The following is a 17,826-nucleotide window of genomic DNA, read 5'->3' on the forward strand; positions in this document are numbered from 1 at the left end:
AAAAAACATATTTTTGTGAATTTTTTTTTCAGAGTACCTTCATTGTTAAAATTCTCAAAATTTGTGACATTATTAAGCATCATTCCAAGAATGTTCTGCTAAATTTTCGTAAAAAAATATTGAAAAATAAGCCAGTGGTAGTGAGGAGAGCCGAGTCACCTCAAAAACAAAGTCTCCATGCCGTAGGCAGGATAACTCATGACTGCTTTATCTGAAATCAAAAAACCAAAAAGAGTTCTTTAGTACATAAGTTTATCTTAGATTTGAACGAAGGATTTTTTTTTCAATAACTACTTGTTTTTTAATTAAATGAAAAGAACAATTTTTGGCAAAAATCAGAGTTGTTTGATTGTACTTTTACCAAAAATTCAAAAATGAATATTTTGTTTATTCCTTCGTTCAAATCTAAGATAAACTTATGTACCGAAGAAATCTTTTTGGTTTTTTTATTTCAGATGAGGCAGTCATGAGTTATCCTGCTTACAGCATGGAGACTTTGTTTTTGAGGTGGCTCGGTTCTCCCCAATACCACTGGCTTATTTTTTAATATTTTTTTACGAAAATTTAGCAGAATATTCTTGGAATGATGCTTAATAATGTCACAAATTTTAAGAATTTTAATAATGAAGGTACTCTGAAAAAAAAAATCACAAAAATATGCTTTTTTTTTTTGTATCTCAGACCCGTTTTCCTCCTTAGTCAAAAGCAGACGATTTCAAATCAACTCGATTTCAATATCAGTTTCTTCCTTAGAACAAGCATTCAATTTCTGACTTAATTTCAATAAAATTGAGTTTTATTCGTACATGTTATTGGTATTGAATTATTGAAACAGTATTTTAATGCTGAAATTACAAAGAAAATTAAATGCCTGCGTAGTTTGTTTTTAAAATTCGACATGAGCATGTCACCCCATCTTACCAGGACCTAGGCTGGCTTGCATTAAGACTAAGGCGAGACTTTTTTTTACTGTTGTTTAATATATGGTAATTAATATGAGTCAAATACCTCCTCTTCTTGAGACCTGTCTTCGTAGAGGTGATGTTAGGCAGGATTTTTTGATACTTGCTGTACTCTCAGTACAAAATATGATAAATTTTTCAATGTAAGCGCTATTAGAGAATTTAATAAATTGCCTATCGATTATACAACTCAACGTACTTTTAAAGAGTTTCGCAATTCTTGTTTCAATCACTTTATATGCATAACTTATTAATATTGATTGATGATTTTATATTATACTGCTACTGCACAGAAAAAAACGATTTCTTGGTGCAAAAAAATATTTCATTATGAAATGAAGACAAAAACATTCTTAGGCCTAAAAAAAATATCTTGGCGAAAGAGATTTTTTATCGCCCCATGAAAATTTTTGTTTTCAATTCATATTGTAAACAGTTTCTTAGGGTAAGTAAAAATTTTTTGCACCAAGAAATCCTTTTTTTCTGTGTGTAAAATTGTCAATGCTATGAGATTTATACATATATATACCGTATATTTATACATATATTGCATACCGTCTACGTTCAAGGAATACTGATGATTTTTACAGTCCGTACAGGATAAATAGTCTGCAGAGTCGTAGACAGTGTGCTGACTTAATCCATTTTTACAAAACAATCAATGGATATATCGATTCCCCTGAAATCTTGGAACAGTTCAGTTTCATCTGCTCAAGATCAGATCTAAGATCCCGAAGTCTGCTGTATTCAATAAAAACAAAAAAAAACTACGTATGTTATGGACCAATAAACAGGATTGCGAATCTAGTTAATAATCATTGTACTGAGTTAGATTACTTTGGTGGTTCACCAAAGAAACTTGTTACTACTCTATCAATCTGTATTAGTCTGTGCAATAGTTTTTTTTATAGTTATTAAGTACATGCATAAAAATGATGCTATCTAATCATTTAATCAATTAATCTTGTAGTAAGAACTTTGTATATAGCCGATCGGCGTTTATTCTATTCGAAATAAATAAATAAATATATAAATTGTTTGTTAAAAATCTATATTGTATGGCCGCAAAAAGCTTAGGCTTTATCACCAAATAAATAATGCAGATAGTTGAAAACAATATACTGTAGCGGAATAAAAGATAATTTTAAACTCAATGTGAAGAAAGTCATCTCTTTCTCGTTTTGTTTAATCTCTTTCTACGTAACATACCATTAAGAGCTAATTTATAATTAATAAGATACTTGTAATATTTATGATCAATCTTTATTTAGAAATATGCGCATCCAATATCAATTATTAACGGATATTTTAGCATCTTAACAAATAAGGCTATATCAGTAGCACAAATGCACACCTCATTGTAATAGTTATTATTATTATTATTATTATTATTATTATTAAAATGAATAATAAGAATGAACGAGCAAACATTCTGAGGAAACAAGTACTTAAAAATGTTTCTTAATAATAATTGCCGGCATTTATACACACATGTAATTGTTTTTCTCATATATATATAATTCTTATTCAAATAACATATCAATTTTTTCAATAAAATTGTCAACGAATTATTATTAATATTAAATGTTATTAAATTTATTATTTAAAAATCATCTGTATTTATAGAGTAATTCAATATAATTGTCAAAATTAATAACGGCCGCTACATAAATTCATCATAATTATCATCATACGAATAACTGTCGTATTCGTTCAAATGGGTGTTGTCTCCTTCCAATTTTAATTTGGCTTTTCCTTTACCTTTACTTTTTTTACCCTTGTCACCTTTTTCTATTTTTTGTTTTTCAATAGCTAAATTGTTGATTGTTGTACTGAGTTTCTTTAGAACAACTGATGGTACTGGAAAATAAAAATTTTAAATAAAAAACCAAAAATAAGTTATTAATAATCTAAACATCAGAATAGTCGTTAAAAATTAAATTTTCTCAGGCGGCCCATAAAAAGCTTCTTTTTAGTAAAAAAATACGTGGGGAATTTGGTTTTTTCTCTTTAAGTAAAAAGAACACGTGCCTCAGGACGATCAAAGTTCATTTCTCGATACAATCGCGGTTTTTTTTTAAATATCTCATGAAATACGCAGATTAAAGAAAAAAGCCATAGGAACAATTTTGTAGGAAATTAAATTCTTGACAAAAAAGGTCATATTCATTTTTTTTATAGAATGTGTATTTGTGAAGATATTTTAAAAAAACTTTTTAAGATCTTATCAATTGAGCATTTTAAGGATTACGAATGTTAAAAATAACGTTTTTTCTTAAATATAGACAACTTCATACTTCGTAACATATCAATCATTAATATTTGTTATAGTTTGTATATACTTAGAAAAATGTTATTTTCAAAATTTGTAATCCTTAAAACGCTCAATTCATAAGATCTAAAAAAGTTTTTTTAAAATATCTTCATAAATGCACATTTTATAAAAAAAAATGAATATGACCTTTTTTGTCAAGAATTTTATTTCCTACAAAATTGTTCCTATGATCTTTTCCCTTAATCTGCGTATTTCATGAGATATTTAAAAAAAAAAACGCGATTGTATCGAGACATGAACTTTGATCGTCCTGAGGCACGTGTTCTTTTTACTTAAAAAGAAAAAACTAAATTCCCCACGTATTTTTTCACTAAAAAGAAGCTTTTTATGAGGCGTCTGAGAAAATTTAATTTTCAACGACCACCCTAATAAACATAATACATTTATATAACTTACAATTAACAGATATACGATTAATAAGTTCTTCCGCGAATGCGGGATACTCGATGTGCGACTTAAATTGATTGATCTTCTGTACCAATGCATCACCAAACTGATCGAATTCTTCTTTAGTATCAGGGAGCATTGCATCAATAGCTGTGACGCCTTTAAAAACATTACATTAACAAATTATTAATTTATTCAATTAAATCTACTAATGAAATGTCATATATTTTTTTGGTTCTTGTGACTTAAATTTAATTGGTATCAATTATTATTTTTTTTTTTTTCTAAATAATTAAATAAATGTTTTACATTGACCAGGAACAATACAGGATAGATTGATAATGAAACGCAATGGCGAATAGGTTAAAAGTACGTCTAGAAAAAAAATTAATTTACACTGTAGTTCTTTTTTGCATGAAATTGCGATTTTTATTACAATACAATAACATTATATATGTTATGTTAATTTTAATTAATTAATTTCTTTTTTCTTCTTCTTCTTTAAATATTTAATTGACAATTAAGACTTATTTTTATTACTCAATTTCACTGGTTTAGTTATATTACTTCCTGAGCATTATCATCTATCTCTATTACGGTTCCTGACAATTTAAACCATTATTTGTTTCAATATCTTTTGACATTAATTTAGAAATATAAAGAAATTCACTTTTTAAATGATCAATTGTCTATTGACAATTAATTTTTAATATCATTATTTAATTATCGCTTATGATCTTGAGCTTCATTGCCATCAATTCAGTCTATTCGCACAGAAAAATCGATTTGACTTTGTTCATGCGTAATACTGCAATCATTTATTAATAATTTGTTGATTTATCAACAAATTTTAGCGCATTTCATACTATTACTCATATTGTTTAAAAAAAAAAATCATTACTAACTTATGCGCAAATTGAATTGATTTTTCACAGTTATTATATTTTATTTCAATATCTTTTTCATTTAATGACTTTGTAATGCCTCTTTAGTTTACCGATGAATCTTAATCATCTCTTAATATATAAATATAAATTTAATACAAATATTTTTTATGTACGAAAGAGTATTAATGTAAAAAATAAAAAAATTAATATTTCCGCGCACCCGAATTTATACCATTTTAAATTTAAGATCACGTGATTATTTAATTTTATTTTATGGTTCATAAAACTCATAAGATAATGGCATAATAGCTTGGGCTATTTCTTAGTAGTTTTAGGGGGTTTGCGGGGACTAAAGTCTACAAGGTTTGACAAACCAAAAGTTTCCATCGCCAGTCGTAGATCAGCTTCCTCAGCCATTTTTTGTCGCCTTAACTGCTCAGCTCTCCTTTCCTCAGGTGTCATCGCTTCTTCCTTTTCTTTTGCCTTCTTTTCGGCTTCTTCACGGGCTTTCCTCTAATCATTTACAACATCAATTATTATCAATACTTCCAATTAAAATAATTAATAAAAAAAAAACATCAATTGATAACTAAAAATATGAGAATGTAGCAGACATCAGACAAGTTTAAAATTATAAATAAATAGAGTTAATAATCCAAAAAAATATTTATAAAAAATGCACTTATTAATTTCAACATTTTTTAAAAATTTTGTCCATTATTTACTCTATTATTAATAATTTTAAATTTGTCTGATGTCTGTTACATTCACACTCATCTAAAAATTAATAATTGATATTTAAATTTACCTCTCGTTCTTCAATTTTCTCAGCTACTTTCTTTTTGGGTTTAGGCTTAGGTTTTGGCGCATCAGCCGGTTTTTCTACATCTTTTTTTTCTTCTTCATCATCTACATCTTCCCAACTGTCCTATTTTTTTAAATATTTCAAATATTAATATTTCAATCTCTTTACAAATTTAAAGTTAATTAATTTATATTTTTTGAATAAATTATTTATAGACAACTCCATTTATCAGTTTTTTTTTTGTTATTGTGACAATTGTATGAGTGTAAATGTAGCAGACATACAATTTTTTAATTACAATAAAAAAATGGAATAATTAAAATAATAAAATTTAAAAAATGCATGCACTGAATTTTGAATTCTCTGAGCATGGTTTTTTTAATTTTTATTTTATAAACATTTCAATTTATTATTTCAAAGTTTTAAAAATTTTCAGATGTCCGCTAACTTTACTATTATGACAATTGTCAGTGTAAGTATTTCTGATAATATAAATATAGTAGATAATTTAAAAAAATCAAGATAAATGATAACATATTGAAGAAAAGGTTAAGCATACAGTGTACGTATGAAGTTGCTGTAAAAATGTACATTCACAAGTACCAATAATAAATAATTTTTACCTTGACTTCTTCCTCTTCATCTTCACCTTCCCATTTATTTGATCGCAAGGTCAACTCAAGTTTTGAGCTGATATCATCCGCATCTATAAGACATTAATTATTTTATACCTTATGCTACAAAATCGTATAATTTTTTTTTACAGCCCATGTGAAATGCAGATGGAAAATTCAAGTACTTACCCCATGCGTTCTCCATAATTTTAACTTTGAAAAATCAATATTTACGAGGCTGATGTACTAAATTTAAAAAACAATATTTTTTTTAGTTAATAATGTTATAAACTATTCTTTAAATAATCCAGATTTGATATTTTCTCGACGCGACTATTAGAAAGCCTCGTGTTCACCACGAAAACCACAGACGGGAAACCGTCCGCGGGTCTATGAATTTATTTTTACTCACTGTGGCGCTGTGCTGATGTACTTTTTTTTTTTTTTTCATTAAAAGTTTTTATTTATTACAAATAAAATTGTTTTGCTGTAAAAATAATTATCATCCAGATGTTGACAGTGGAAATATTCAAATTTTTTATAATTGATTTGAATATTTGTATTGTTAAATAAATTGTGTTTGTTATTTATTAATTCAATTATACACGATATTCGATTTATCTATCGATATCTCGATTAGTGTCACTTGAACATGGCTGCGAATTAAAAAAACCCGCGAAATAATTTTTTTCAAATTTTATTTTGAGAAAAGTTACAGCAATTCAAAATAATAAATTGTCGGTAAAAATCAAATTATTTAGACTGATGTCAATTTATAATAATTTGAATTTTAATTATTTTTAAAATATTATGTCATTAATCTCAAGTGCGCACCAAATTAACATACTGTTATTATGAAAATTAGATTTGGAAAAAAATTATAGTCAATTAGCACAATGTGGCACCTCAAAAATTTGATAAAAAGAAAAAAAAATTTTTTTGTCGTGAGTTAATAATAGATTTTGAAGCAATAAAGTAGGACAGAGTAAAACAAGACTCCCAAAAATTTTTTTTACAAATTATCTTGTCTAAGAAAAATTGGCACTATGACAAGTCGCTCCAAAACCTCTATGCACAGACAACTCTATGCATTTCTCTGCCTAAAATATGTTTATCGTATATTAAAACTATCCTTAAACTGATTACTCCAAAATATCTCTATCCAGAACATCTCGATCTCCTCAAGCCCAAGCTTTACTCCGAAACTTCTATTCAATGACAAGACTACCCGAAATAACACTATTCATTCTTGATTTAATTAAAAAATCATCGGTAACTATGAGAAAACATGTTAATTAACATGGAAATTCACGTGTTTTTTCAGTTACTAGTGATTTTTTAGCTAAGTCAATATACACAAAAAAATGAATTATAAAAATTAATAATTGATAACAAAAAATTTAGAATATGGTCGCAATTTCACATCATTTCAAACAGTAATTTCGTAGTTTTATAGAATAAATTATAATAATCTTAATTTAAGTATTGAAATTTAAAGTTTATATGTAAATAAATCATGTTATATAAATAATATAAATTATTGTTTGGTAGATAAAAAAATGAATTTATAATAATTTAACGTTTCAGCTTCAACATTCGCTGTTCGGAACATTAAAGTTTATAGTAAAAAAGTAAAAAAAAAAAAAACATTCAGTATGATGAATAAAATTATCAATGTCGAGAAATTGATTTTACATACAACGTTATATAATTATTAATTTCTTCAAATTGTAAAGAGTATATCTTAAGCGCATCAGTTTTTATAGCTTAAAACAATAAAATTTTTTGTCATACTTGCTTAGAAAGTTCAATTTTCGAGCACTGGGTGGCATCCGCAAAGGTGCTGATTTCCGGATACCCTACTTCACCGTCTCTATTTTGCGGCCTAGGCCGCAAAATGCCCCTTGACTGTACTTTTTCTCTACAACCGGACGAAAATAACATTGGAAGACCTGAAATTCATAAAATTAATTCTGGAGGAATCGTTGGATAAATTAAACGTTTGGTTGAAGGCCAGAGGCCTGGAAATCGCACCTGAAAAAACCACAATGATGATATTTACTAGAAGAAGGAAGAGGGACAGAATCAGCTTGGATCTTCAAAGTAAATCCATTGAGGAAGTGGAAGAAACAAAATTTTTACACTCAGAAAATTAAATGATTGCAGTTACTATCTATTTATGGTAAAATTTTTTACCATCAACCCGATGGTAGTGACAACTATCTGGATGATTGTATAAATCATATTTATGGTAACTGTTACAATCATGTATGTTAATTAGAGATAGTTACAGTTATCATTTTAAATAGTTGTATTTACGATCTAGATGGTTACAGTTACCATCAGAAATTGTAGTAGTTACCATTAAAGATGATTAAAGTTACCATCTAAGACAATTAATGATGTTACCATTAATGATGTTCTTGTCAGCATTGGATGTCATGAACCCTTACCATACAAAATAGACGACCTTGTTCAAGACATTAAATGGACAAGTTTTCAGAATGATAGAATAACAATTAATTCAATTATAATGAAACCGTCTGACGAACCATCATTTTACCAAGTTAAAAAAATACTAAATGTCAACAATGGCCAAATTTTATTCATTACCCAGTACTTGGATGATTGTTATTTCGATGAACACACTCAATCATTCAAAGTTATTAACAGAAGCTCTCTCGCTTGGAAATTTTTATTTTATGCTGATATTGAAGACTGTACAGTAACTTATTTCAATATTTTAGACAATCAAGTGTACATAACTAAATTATGGGTTTAAATAATTGTAAAAAATAAATAATTGTCATTTTTTTGTAAAAATTTTATAAATAAAATTTAAGTATGTTTGTCATCATATTTGTAATCAAAAATTTATAATTTTGCACCAGTACTTAAAAATTATTGAATTTTTGATCAATTTTTTTTATAGCATTTAATAATTTTTTTTTTTCTTTATCAGTGTTTTTATCAGTGATAAATTATCACTATCCTTGATAGGAAACATTATTATCCTGATGGTAAATATTACCATCCTGATAGTAGCTGTAATCATCTTAATGGTTACTGTTATCATCCTGATGGTAACTGTTACTATAAAAAATGGTAACTGCAATTATAACAAATTGTAGCACTAACCATCTTTACACTGAAAAATTTTTTAATCATCCTAGATGATTGCAGCTACAAATTTAGTATGATAACTCCAATCATTTATTTTTCTCCGTGTAGGGATAAATATCAACAACAAATCCAATTGGAATCGACACACGGAAGCAGTAAATAATAAAGCCAAGCAGGTTAATTATATTATAAAAGCAATCGCAAGTTGGAGATGGGGGGCACACCCATCCACAGTACTCCAGGTTTACAAAGGTTTAGTTAGAGCCACCATTGATTGGAGACTTATTTTTTATCAGGATACAACGGTCACAAATCTCACCAAGGTCAAAAGGACCCAATACGCTGCGCTGAGAAGGGCTACTGGCAACCTAATCACCACGCCGTTGAATGTATTGCTGCATATAGCAGCAGAACCAGACCTCGACAGTAGAGCCAAATTTCTCACTAGGAAATTCCTAGCAAGAACCATGCATCACCACCATACACAGTGACTTTTCCGATTCACCAGTTCATAAGAAGCATTCACATTGACATTTAAATAATCCTTTAACGTTATAATACCTCACACCTACACTGAGAGAAAAAATCGGTTTTCTGAACTAAGGAATCGTAGTTCACAGACGACTCAGCTATTGAAGTCAGTTTCAGTAACTAATACGCCACAGTAAAGGGCTCTACGACTACATAGTCGTTCTTACTATTTTTAGTTACATATACTAAGATAGCAATAATGAACATTAATAACTAGTTTAGGGAAAGTTTTTATTACTATCAGTTTAAAGTTAACATAACTATGATTTATATTGTAGTAAGCAATTTATTCTTAGTCTAATAAACATTAAGATTATTGTGATGTTAATAATGTACACTTAGTTCTTCAGATTATTTACAATAGTATCAATAAGTATTTGTGTCTAGATATACACACTGGAAAATCGAACTTCCCTGATTAAACAAAATGATTAAAAATGATTTCACACGTTAAATGCCCATAAGAGACAGGATTAGAAATGATTTGAAGGATTAAAAAGTATTTAAAATGATTAAAAAACAAATCATTTTAAATCATTTTTAATCATTTTGTTTAATCAGGGTTTCGGCGAATGTACTAATTTGACTTATTGTAACTAAACATTCATAGTTACCATTGCCATAATTTAGTATTACAAGAAACAAAATTATTTAGCGATCTGTAGTGCGAATTTTGTTTCATTGTTACTGGATTCTTTTTTCTTTAATGGCCAACATTTATGTGAAAAATACAGAAAATTTTTTTTCTATTACATTAAATGTACTTGATGTTTTTTCTATTGTTACAGAAATTATTTTTGTTAAATAACCGAGAAGAATTAATGCCAGAATTGTTCTCAAGCTTGGAATATAATACTTCTGAAATAAGTTTCTTACCAGGGACACTACAAAAGGTAGGCGCGATCTAGTGGCGAGCACCGAACTACTCCCACTGCTGTTGCCTTGCTCTGGTGACTTCCCTCTCCTCCATACATATCTTTTCTCCCAAGAAATTTATCCCTTAGTTTAAGCAACTACTCTGTTTTGGTTGGAGCATGAAAAGTTCTTGCGTTAAATAATAGTACTCATTGAGAGAAATTTTATTTTCTTTAAACAAAAAAGTGCAGATTGCTACAAAAAACTAATACATCTTGCTTCAAAAAAATATCTAATATTAAGAAATAAAAACTTCTGTAGCAAGTAAAAATTTATCTTGAATTTTTATCTCGAATCGAAATATTTTTTTTCAAGTCAACATGTTCTCACGTTTCAATCGAAAAATTTATATTTTTTTAAAGAGTTTTAATTTCTCAATATAGAAGATATTTTTTGTAGCAAGATATGTTAGTTTTTAGTAACAATTGCATTTTTTAGTTTGAAGAAAATAAATTTTCTCAGAATAACTACTATTTTTTTAACGGGAGAATTTTTTTATGCTTCAACCAAAAAAAAAAAAAAAAGTTGTTCAAGCTAAAAGAAAAATTTATTGGGAGAAAAGATATATATTATCTTAATTGATTTTCATTTTAATAAATAATTCCGAATTGATTGACAACAAAAAATTTTTACACGTTCTTTTGGTATAAAAAAAAATTTTTTTTCATTTTTTTAATCGATCTTCACATTTTTAACAATTTGGAATTGATAAGCAAAAAAAAATGTTTGATACGCTTCTTTGGCTCAGCAGAACCAATAAGACGTATATTTTGCAATACGCACTTTTGGCATTAGGATCGGAATTTATAGCCAGGAAAACTAAATATTAACGGTATCCATAACTGTATTCTCCTTTGAATTTTTTTTTTACAGTTGATTATTAGTCAGCAGAAATATTCTATAATTATTAAATTAACTGGAAATTGATTGTTTAGACAACTAAGATGAAATAGTACAGTTGATACTTTTGTCAGTAGTAAAAGAAACTAAATAAATGCAGTTCTATGAGACGACAACTAAACTCTTAGTTGAGTCAACTATTAAAATTATTTCTACCAACTATCACACAGTCACTAAGCTAACAAAGTTGCTGTATCTATATTATGTTAATCGACCCAATGATAAAGGTAATATTGAGTTCACTACTAAGCCTTGATTTAAAAAGATTGAAGTTTTGTAGTGACCATAATGAGGCAAAAATAGTTTCTTAAGTTTAGTTAATGTAACTATTTTTTCGTGCTGATTTACACTAGTATATAGTTCCAGTAACAATAAAAATTGGTTAGGGAGACTATATTTTTATATCTGTCGCTGAATATTTCGGGTTACTAAGCACTTTTCTCTCAGTGTACCAACAAGTCAAGTGTTTGGAAAACGAAAGCAAAAAATTTACAAGACATTTTAAATAATAAACAAAAAATATAGAAATAAATATAAGCAACAGTAAGTGGCACGTGACCCTATCGGGACGATAGCCAAAAAGGAACAAAAAAAAAAAACCGGAAGAAAATGAAAGGGGCTGTAAAGAAAAGAATCACATTCTAGCTTACTGACTGAAGATTTTGAGTAGTTTTTCAATTTAATTACTATTAATAACGACGCCATTTCACTTATCCCTGATTCAGAAATCTAATTTGGAATGATTCAATCCATGCTAAAGTGTATATCTATATATAGTCAATTTTGCCAACGTTGAATTGTTTCGGATCGTGTTTGGATCATTCCAAATTAGATTTCTGAATCAGGGATAACTAACACACGTTGCAGTCCAGTGATTACTATGTCTCTTATTACAGTATTTAAAATATTGATTAAATAATTAATAAACATTTTTCTGTAAGTGATAGAAAATTCACACGGCAGTGTAATCCGCCAAAAATTTTAATAAATATAAAAAACTCCAAATAACACTCTTCACAGCTGCACAACTTTTCGACAGGAAGTTTTAATACACTGAGAAAAAATTTCACTTCGGACAATTAAATTGGTTTTGTTAAATTCTATTAAACTTAAAATTTATTTGGGACAACTAAATTTTATTAGGTCAACATAGTCTATTTTCTCATTTTTAACAAATGATTTAATAGACTCTATTTGGTTGACATAAATAATTCTCTCTCTAAGATAATAAAATTATTTGGTTAAGTCAAGAAAATATTTATTTAATAGGCAACTAAATTATTTTATAGTGCCAACAAATCCAAATATTAAAGTAAAATATTATTATATTAACTCTAATAAATATTTCTTACACACAAAAAAATATATTCATTTAGAATAAATATATATATATATATATATATATATATATATATATATATATATATATATATATATATATATATATATATATTTGTTCGAGATTAATAAATATATATTTAATCCTAATGATTATAACGTTTATAGAGATTATTTTATTTATAGAAATATTTTTATTTGCTCAATTGAAAGAATTACACTGTAAAAAATACGCGTATAAATTACTAATATGTATATAAATTATATTAGTAATACATTTTTATAGTCCGCGAAGCGGGCGGGATCTGCTAGTTATATAATAAATGGAATTGAAATTATTCTTTTACAGCAAGTAAAAAAGAAATGTAACCACCCGAAGTTTTCAGCAACTGTAAAAGTTAAATAATGATAAATTATATAATTATTAATTTATGTAAACTATACTAAAATATTCTATATCATTAACATTAATTAAATATTAAGTATCGTGTGTGGTATGGGATAAAACACGATTTTGGATTTGATGCCGGTCAAGTTCATTATCGTCTGAAATCGTCGTGTTCTATACCTTCCCACTATACAATAATTGAAAACTGGTGATTCGTAAGTACAGCAATTCTTACTTGAACAAATGTATTCATCGACAAGGGTATCAAATTTCCTGCAGTAATTTGAAGTGGGTATTGAGAACGAAAAATCATAAGTATAATATCTTTCACTTCATTATGATCACAAGATATCCAGTTGCAATCACAAGCAGCCGTATAAATTGCACTGCTCTAGAAATTTTTTTTTACAAATAAATAAATAATAGCATTTATTAAAATTAAAAAAATTATTTGGTCTATTTATTCTGAACAAAAAAATTAAGCGGCCGCTTTGAATAGAAAAACATTTATAGTTTATACTATAAATTGTTAAGCTTTTTTCTTAAGTTCAAAATATTTTGTGTCATAAATTGAAAAGGAAGAGAAATCAATGTAAGATCAACTCAATGAATATTCCGATTTTGATCTATACATTATTTAATAAAATAGTATTTGTATTATATGCCATCAATCTGATCCGTTGTAGATTCTCTCTGAAATTAAATAAAATAAACATTCACCTGAGTAAGAAGAGTTTCACCAACCCACGAATAAACAAATGTTAGAAATAAACAGTAGCTTAAAAATTGCATATAAAAAACCATTTGTGTAATTGGTAAATCAACTGTTGTATCTGTAAAAACCTATAGGAACGTACAAAAATTTGTTTAATGCTGAATTCTCTATACTAAAATATAAAAAAACATACATAATCTTATTACTTTACATTTATAAATTGAAATCCTTGAATACAAAATGTAATAGCGACAGAACCAAACAATGCAAGTAACATCAAACTAAAAATTTTTTCAATATCTTGCACAAACCTACAGAATATGTATGTAAGTAAACTATTTTTATTATATTTTATCGCGGAAAAGAATCATTTAGATCTAAAGTAGATGTAAGGTAATACCCGATACTTGATCAGGGAACTAGTACCCGATCACTCATATATTTATATATCTATATTTAATAAATTTTACTGAATATACCCGGGTCGAAATATCTAGCCTCAATCTAGCCTCACTGAGTAAAAAAAGCATCAATGAGCCTCAAATGAACCTACTACTCGACTATATAATTTAAATTCGATTAGTATTATTTGAGGCTCTTTGAGAATTATTTGAGGCTCAAAATGCTTTTTTTACTCAGTGAGGCTGGATTGCGGCTTACTTGGGTTCGATGAGGCTAGATTGAGGCTATAGATATTTCGACCCAGGTATAGATATACAAATACATGATCGAGTACTAATAGTTCCCTGATCGGGTACTAGGTCTTTTACTTTAAATCTTTTTTATTTTATTAATATTATTGTTAATTTTTAGAAATTCGAAAAACCAAACAAGCACAGAGTGTAAAAAATTTTTGTAAAATTGGTCTCCGAAGACTTTACACGGTCTGCTTGGTGTGAAATTTTCTTGGTGTGAAATATCAAGCGGTGCACTTTTAATCTAGTGTCGAAGTAATTTAACACCGACCAAATTTTTTATAGTGCACTCTGCAAATAAAAATCCAAGTGCAGAATTTTGTTTATACACAAAGCGGAACAGAACCCGCAAAACTTACTCATCTTTACTAGTATTTTATAATAAAAAGAATAATAAACAACAAATACCGAATTAGTCGAACGTGATTCTTTACATGTTCTCGCAGTAGCCGTGAAAAATATTGTGGTTTGTCAGCAATTACTTGAATTCGACTGGCAAGTATTTCCAATTGACCACATACATGAAGAACAATCATACCAAATAGTACATCTGCGCTAGTATAAGCAACAGCAGAAAGCCCACATCCAACAATTTGGCTTATTCTTGTCAAATAGTAACTGTAAGCTGTTGAAGTATCATAAAGATAAACAGCTTGAAGAGAAAATAAATTATCAGGATCATCTGTCAGATTTGTTATTGTACGTAAAACAATGCCAAATGTTAATGGGCCTTGATACAATATAAGACTGAAGAAAGCGCCACATAATCCACATATTGTCATTATCCTTGATATTGTTGCGTATTTTATCATTATATTTCTTTCATACTCATTTTTAATACCATGCCAATCTTTTTCAATATCGTCGAATAGCGCTACCAAAACTTAACAACAATTTTATTTTACACAAAAAAAAAGGATTTCTTGGCGCAAAAAATGTTTTTTCGCTCCAAGAAAATTTTTGCTTCCCTAAGAAATTTTTTGCATTACGAATTGAAAACGAAAATTTTCTTGGGGCGAGAAATAATTTTTTGATGTGTATTTATTTAATATTTTATATTATTTACTACTCATTAAAAAAAAAACAAATTTTTTTAAATATTACCTTTCTTATGCCACCATAAAATAAATATTTTTAATTCGCATGTTGTAATCGGTAAATTAACAATAAGATTGTCAACAATTAGTGTTAAATCGCCCCATATTTTAATCAATGCTAATGTTTGAGGAAATGTTACAAAGGTGAATATTCCAATTACAAAAATAAATGTTTGAAAATTAAACGTTAATGTTTGCCATGGTGATTGATTATTATAGTACCATACACCAAGAATTTTCAAAACTGTCCGATTTAATCCGACTGCCCATTTCAAATCTTTAGAAGCAGTACTATCGATATTATCAAGTGAATTATTATTATTATTTCTGGACTTAAGAGAAGGTACCATTACGATAGTTGAATTACAACTGACGGTTAGCAACTTAGTATGACTACCTTAATTTTTTTTGCAGAAACTCCGGGAAGACTGAGCACGTGCTCATACATAATTAATTCAAACTTAATAATGCAGTAAGTTCTTTACCCGCTTTATTATTAACGTTCCTATTAGACAATTTTTTCGAATTATTTCTTCGAATCAAACAGTTTGAAACTTTTGTACTTTAGATTGAAAAAAAAATTACATTGTCTGGTGATTTGAATAACAAAGTATATTAATACACTTTGTAACTCAAGTCACCGGTCGTTGTATTTTTTTATTATCATAAATATTTTATTAAATATGACGGATGGTTGATAAAGTTAAATTCGTGTTACAGAAAAAACTAAAAAGTGAATAATGAAAAAAAATTGCTGTACTTTTATCAACGAAAGCTTGAAGTTGAAATTTTTTACTCAAAGCGTGCAGGTAAAACTTTGTTATTTATCGTCTCGTATATATTTTTTTTCCGTCTTTATAATTTGTGTTATAAAATTATGCCTTTTCTTTAAAAGCTCAAATTTTTAACATCAAATTTCGATTTCAGTAGCCTATGGAAATTTGATTATCTTAAAAATTTTCATTCATTTATTAATTGTAGATTTTTTAATTCAAAGAGTTCTAATAGGGTCATCAAATTCCATCTTGTTTCGGGTAAAACGGTATCCGACCTCTTTTTCATAACTATAATGGAATAAATGAAATTATTTTGTTGCGCTTCTAGAGTAAATTGATTTCAAAACAATTATTCTTGAAAAAATGAGTATGAATGTAGCTAACAATTGTCAATTTTAAAAATCTTTAAATATGTGAATTTAATGTAAATCGAATAAATTAAAAAAATGCGCACTTACAGAATTTAAATATCAGTATGTGCATTTTTTTATGTTTATATTTTTCATCGTTTAAATCGATTATTTATAATTTAAAATTTGTCTCATATCTGCTACCCCTAATTAAAAGAAACGATTGGCAATGTTAAATGCCCATAAGAAAGGCGATTCAAAAGTATTCAAAAGCATTAAAAAGTATATTAACTTTTTTTTTTTTAATCGTTTCACATTCTGAAAAATGAGAATTTTTGAAAATACGAAATTTTTAGCCTTCTTTTAAGGTTCTAGTAAACGTTAAAAACCTTTCAGTTGAGGTTTCCAATTTTTTTTAGTGAATTAAATAGGTCTATAAATTAAAAAAGTAGAAAATAATCAAATCATTTTTCATTATAATTTTTCCAAGAATTTTATTGGGTTGAGTGATTTCCCCCAACCCATTTTATTTCTTGGTTGTTATCGACTTTAAAAAAACATGTGTCGGTTAAAAATATTTCTACCCATGAAAAAATAGATCCTACTCTTGATAATATCATTTTCTTCAACCATTTCATGCATTACCAACATCACCCACTGGAAATAAATTTTATAACCTAAAAGAAAAATAATTCCGGTGTTGATGAAATAACAAAACTAAAAGTTAAGAATTCAAAGGTACGATAATTTAATTTCTACAACTAATGAAATGATAATAAAATATTTCATTTTTCAGATGTTACTCCGACAATCTCTATTTCGATCATTGAGAAACTACTGCCACCGACGAAGTTACAGCAAAAAACCGGATGAATTAATAGTATTTAAAAATGATATGGCTGTTTGTTGGCACCCAGAGCCTAAATTTCCTTACGAATGTTCTAAGCCGCTACCAAAAGTAATAACACCACCGAAGACAATATTGAAGACATCTGAAGAAGAAGCTGT

At 27.7% G+C, this 17,826-nt stretch overlaps 2 protein-coding genes across 3 annotated transcripts; both read right to left on the reverse strand.

The window, feature by feature from the left end:
- Nucleotides 1-2,585: 2,585 nt before the first annotated feature.
- On the reverse strand, nt 2,586-6,392 carry LOC130670274 (eukaryotic translation initiation factor 3 subunit J). Its single transcript, XM_057473599.1, has 6 exons — nt 6,180-6,392; nt 6,000-6,082; nt 5,380-5,499; nt 4,946-5,084; nt 3,694-3,843; nt 2,586-2,822 (listed from the first exon to the last, which is right to left on the reverse strand). The coding sequence occupies exons 1-6, from the start codon at nt 6,193-6,195 to the stop codon at nt 2,626-2,628; spliced, it is 705 nt and encodes a 234-aa protein (XP_057329582.1). The 5' UTR covers nt 6,196-6,392; the 3' UTR covers nt 2,586-2,625.
- Nucleotides 6,393-12,986: 6,594 nt separating this feature from the next.
- LOC130669412 (odorant receptor 43a-like) lies at nt 12,987-16,055 on the reverse strand. 2 transcript variants are annotated; one of them, XM_057472313.1, is made up of 6 exons: nt 15,700-16,055; nt 15,004-15,469; nt 14,112-14,211; nt 13,906-14,028; nt 13,421-13,576; nt 12,987-13,186 (listed from the first exon to the last, which is right to left on the reverse strand). In XM_057472313.1, the coding sequence occupies exons 1-6, from the start codon at nt 16,040-16,042 to the stop codon at nt 13,133-13,135; spliced, it is 1,242 nt and encodes a 413-aa protein (XP_057328296.1). In that variant the 5' UTR covers nt 16,043-16,055; the 3' UTR covers nt 12,987-13,132. The 2 variants fall into 2 exon arrangements, with proteins under 2 accessions (XP_057328296.1, XP_057328295.1); XM_057472312.1 differs by having other exon boundaries at nt 15,004-15,478.
- Between the last annotated feature and the right edge of the window lie 1,771 nt (nt 16,056-17,826).

The sequence above is a fragment of the Microplitis mediator genome, chromosome 6 (genome assembly GCF_029852145.1).
Source record: "Microplitis mediator isolate UGA2020A chromosome 6, iyMicMedi2.1, whole genome shotgun sequence".
NCBI lineage: Eukaryota > Metazoa > Arthropoda > Insecta > Hymenoptera > Braconidae > Microplitis > Microplitis mediator.

What these genes read in the sequence shown, in the direction of transcription:
- LOC130670274 (XM_057473599.1), bottom strand. An exon ending in ACTGGCGATGGAAACTTTTG is followed by an intron (nt 3,844 to 4,945) that starts GTTTGTCAAACC and finishes ATGTTTTTAAAG; the next exon opens with GCGTCACAGCTATTGATGCA. An exon ending in TAATCGTATATCTGTTAATT is followed by an intron (nt 2,823 to 3,693) that starts GTAAGTTATATA and finishes TTTATTTTCCAG; the next exon opens with TACCATCAGTTGTTCTAAAG.
- LOC130669412 (XM_057472312.1), bottom strand. Translation starts at nt 16,042, where the DNA reads ATGGTACCTTCTCTTAAGTCCAGAAATAATAATAATAATTCACTTGAT. An exon ending in AATCACGTTCGACTAATTCG is followed by an intron (nt 14,212 to 15,003) that starts GTATTTGTTGTT and finishes CATATTCTGTAG; the next exon opens with GTTTGTGCAAGATATTGAAA. An exon ending in GTGAAACTCTTCTTACTCAG is followed by an intron (nt 13,577 to 13,905) that starts GTGAATGTTTAT and finishes AAAAATTTCTAG; the next exon opens with AGCAGTGCAATTTATACGGC.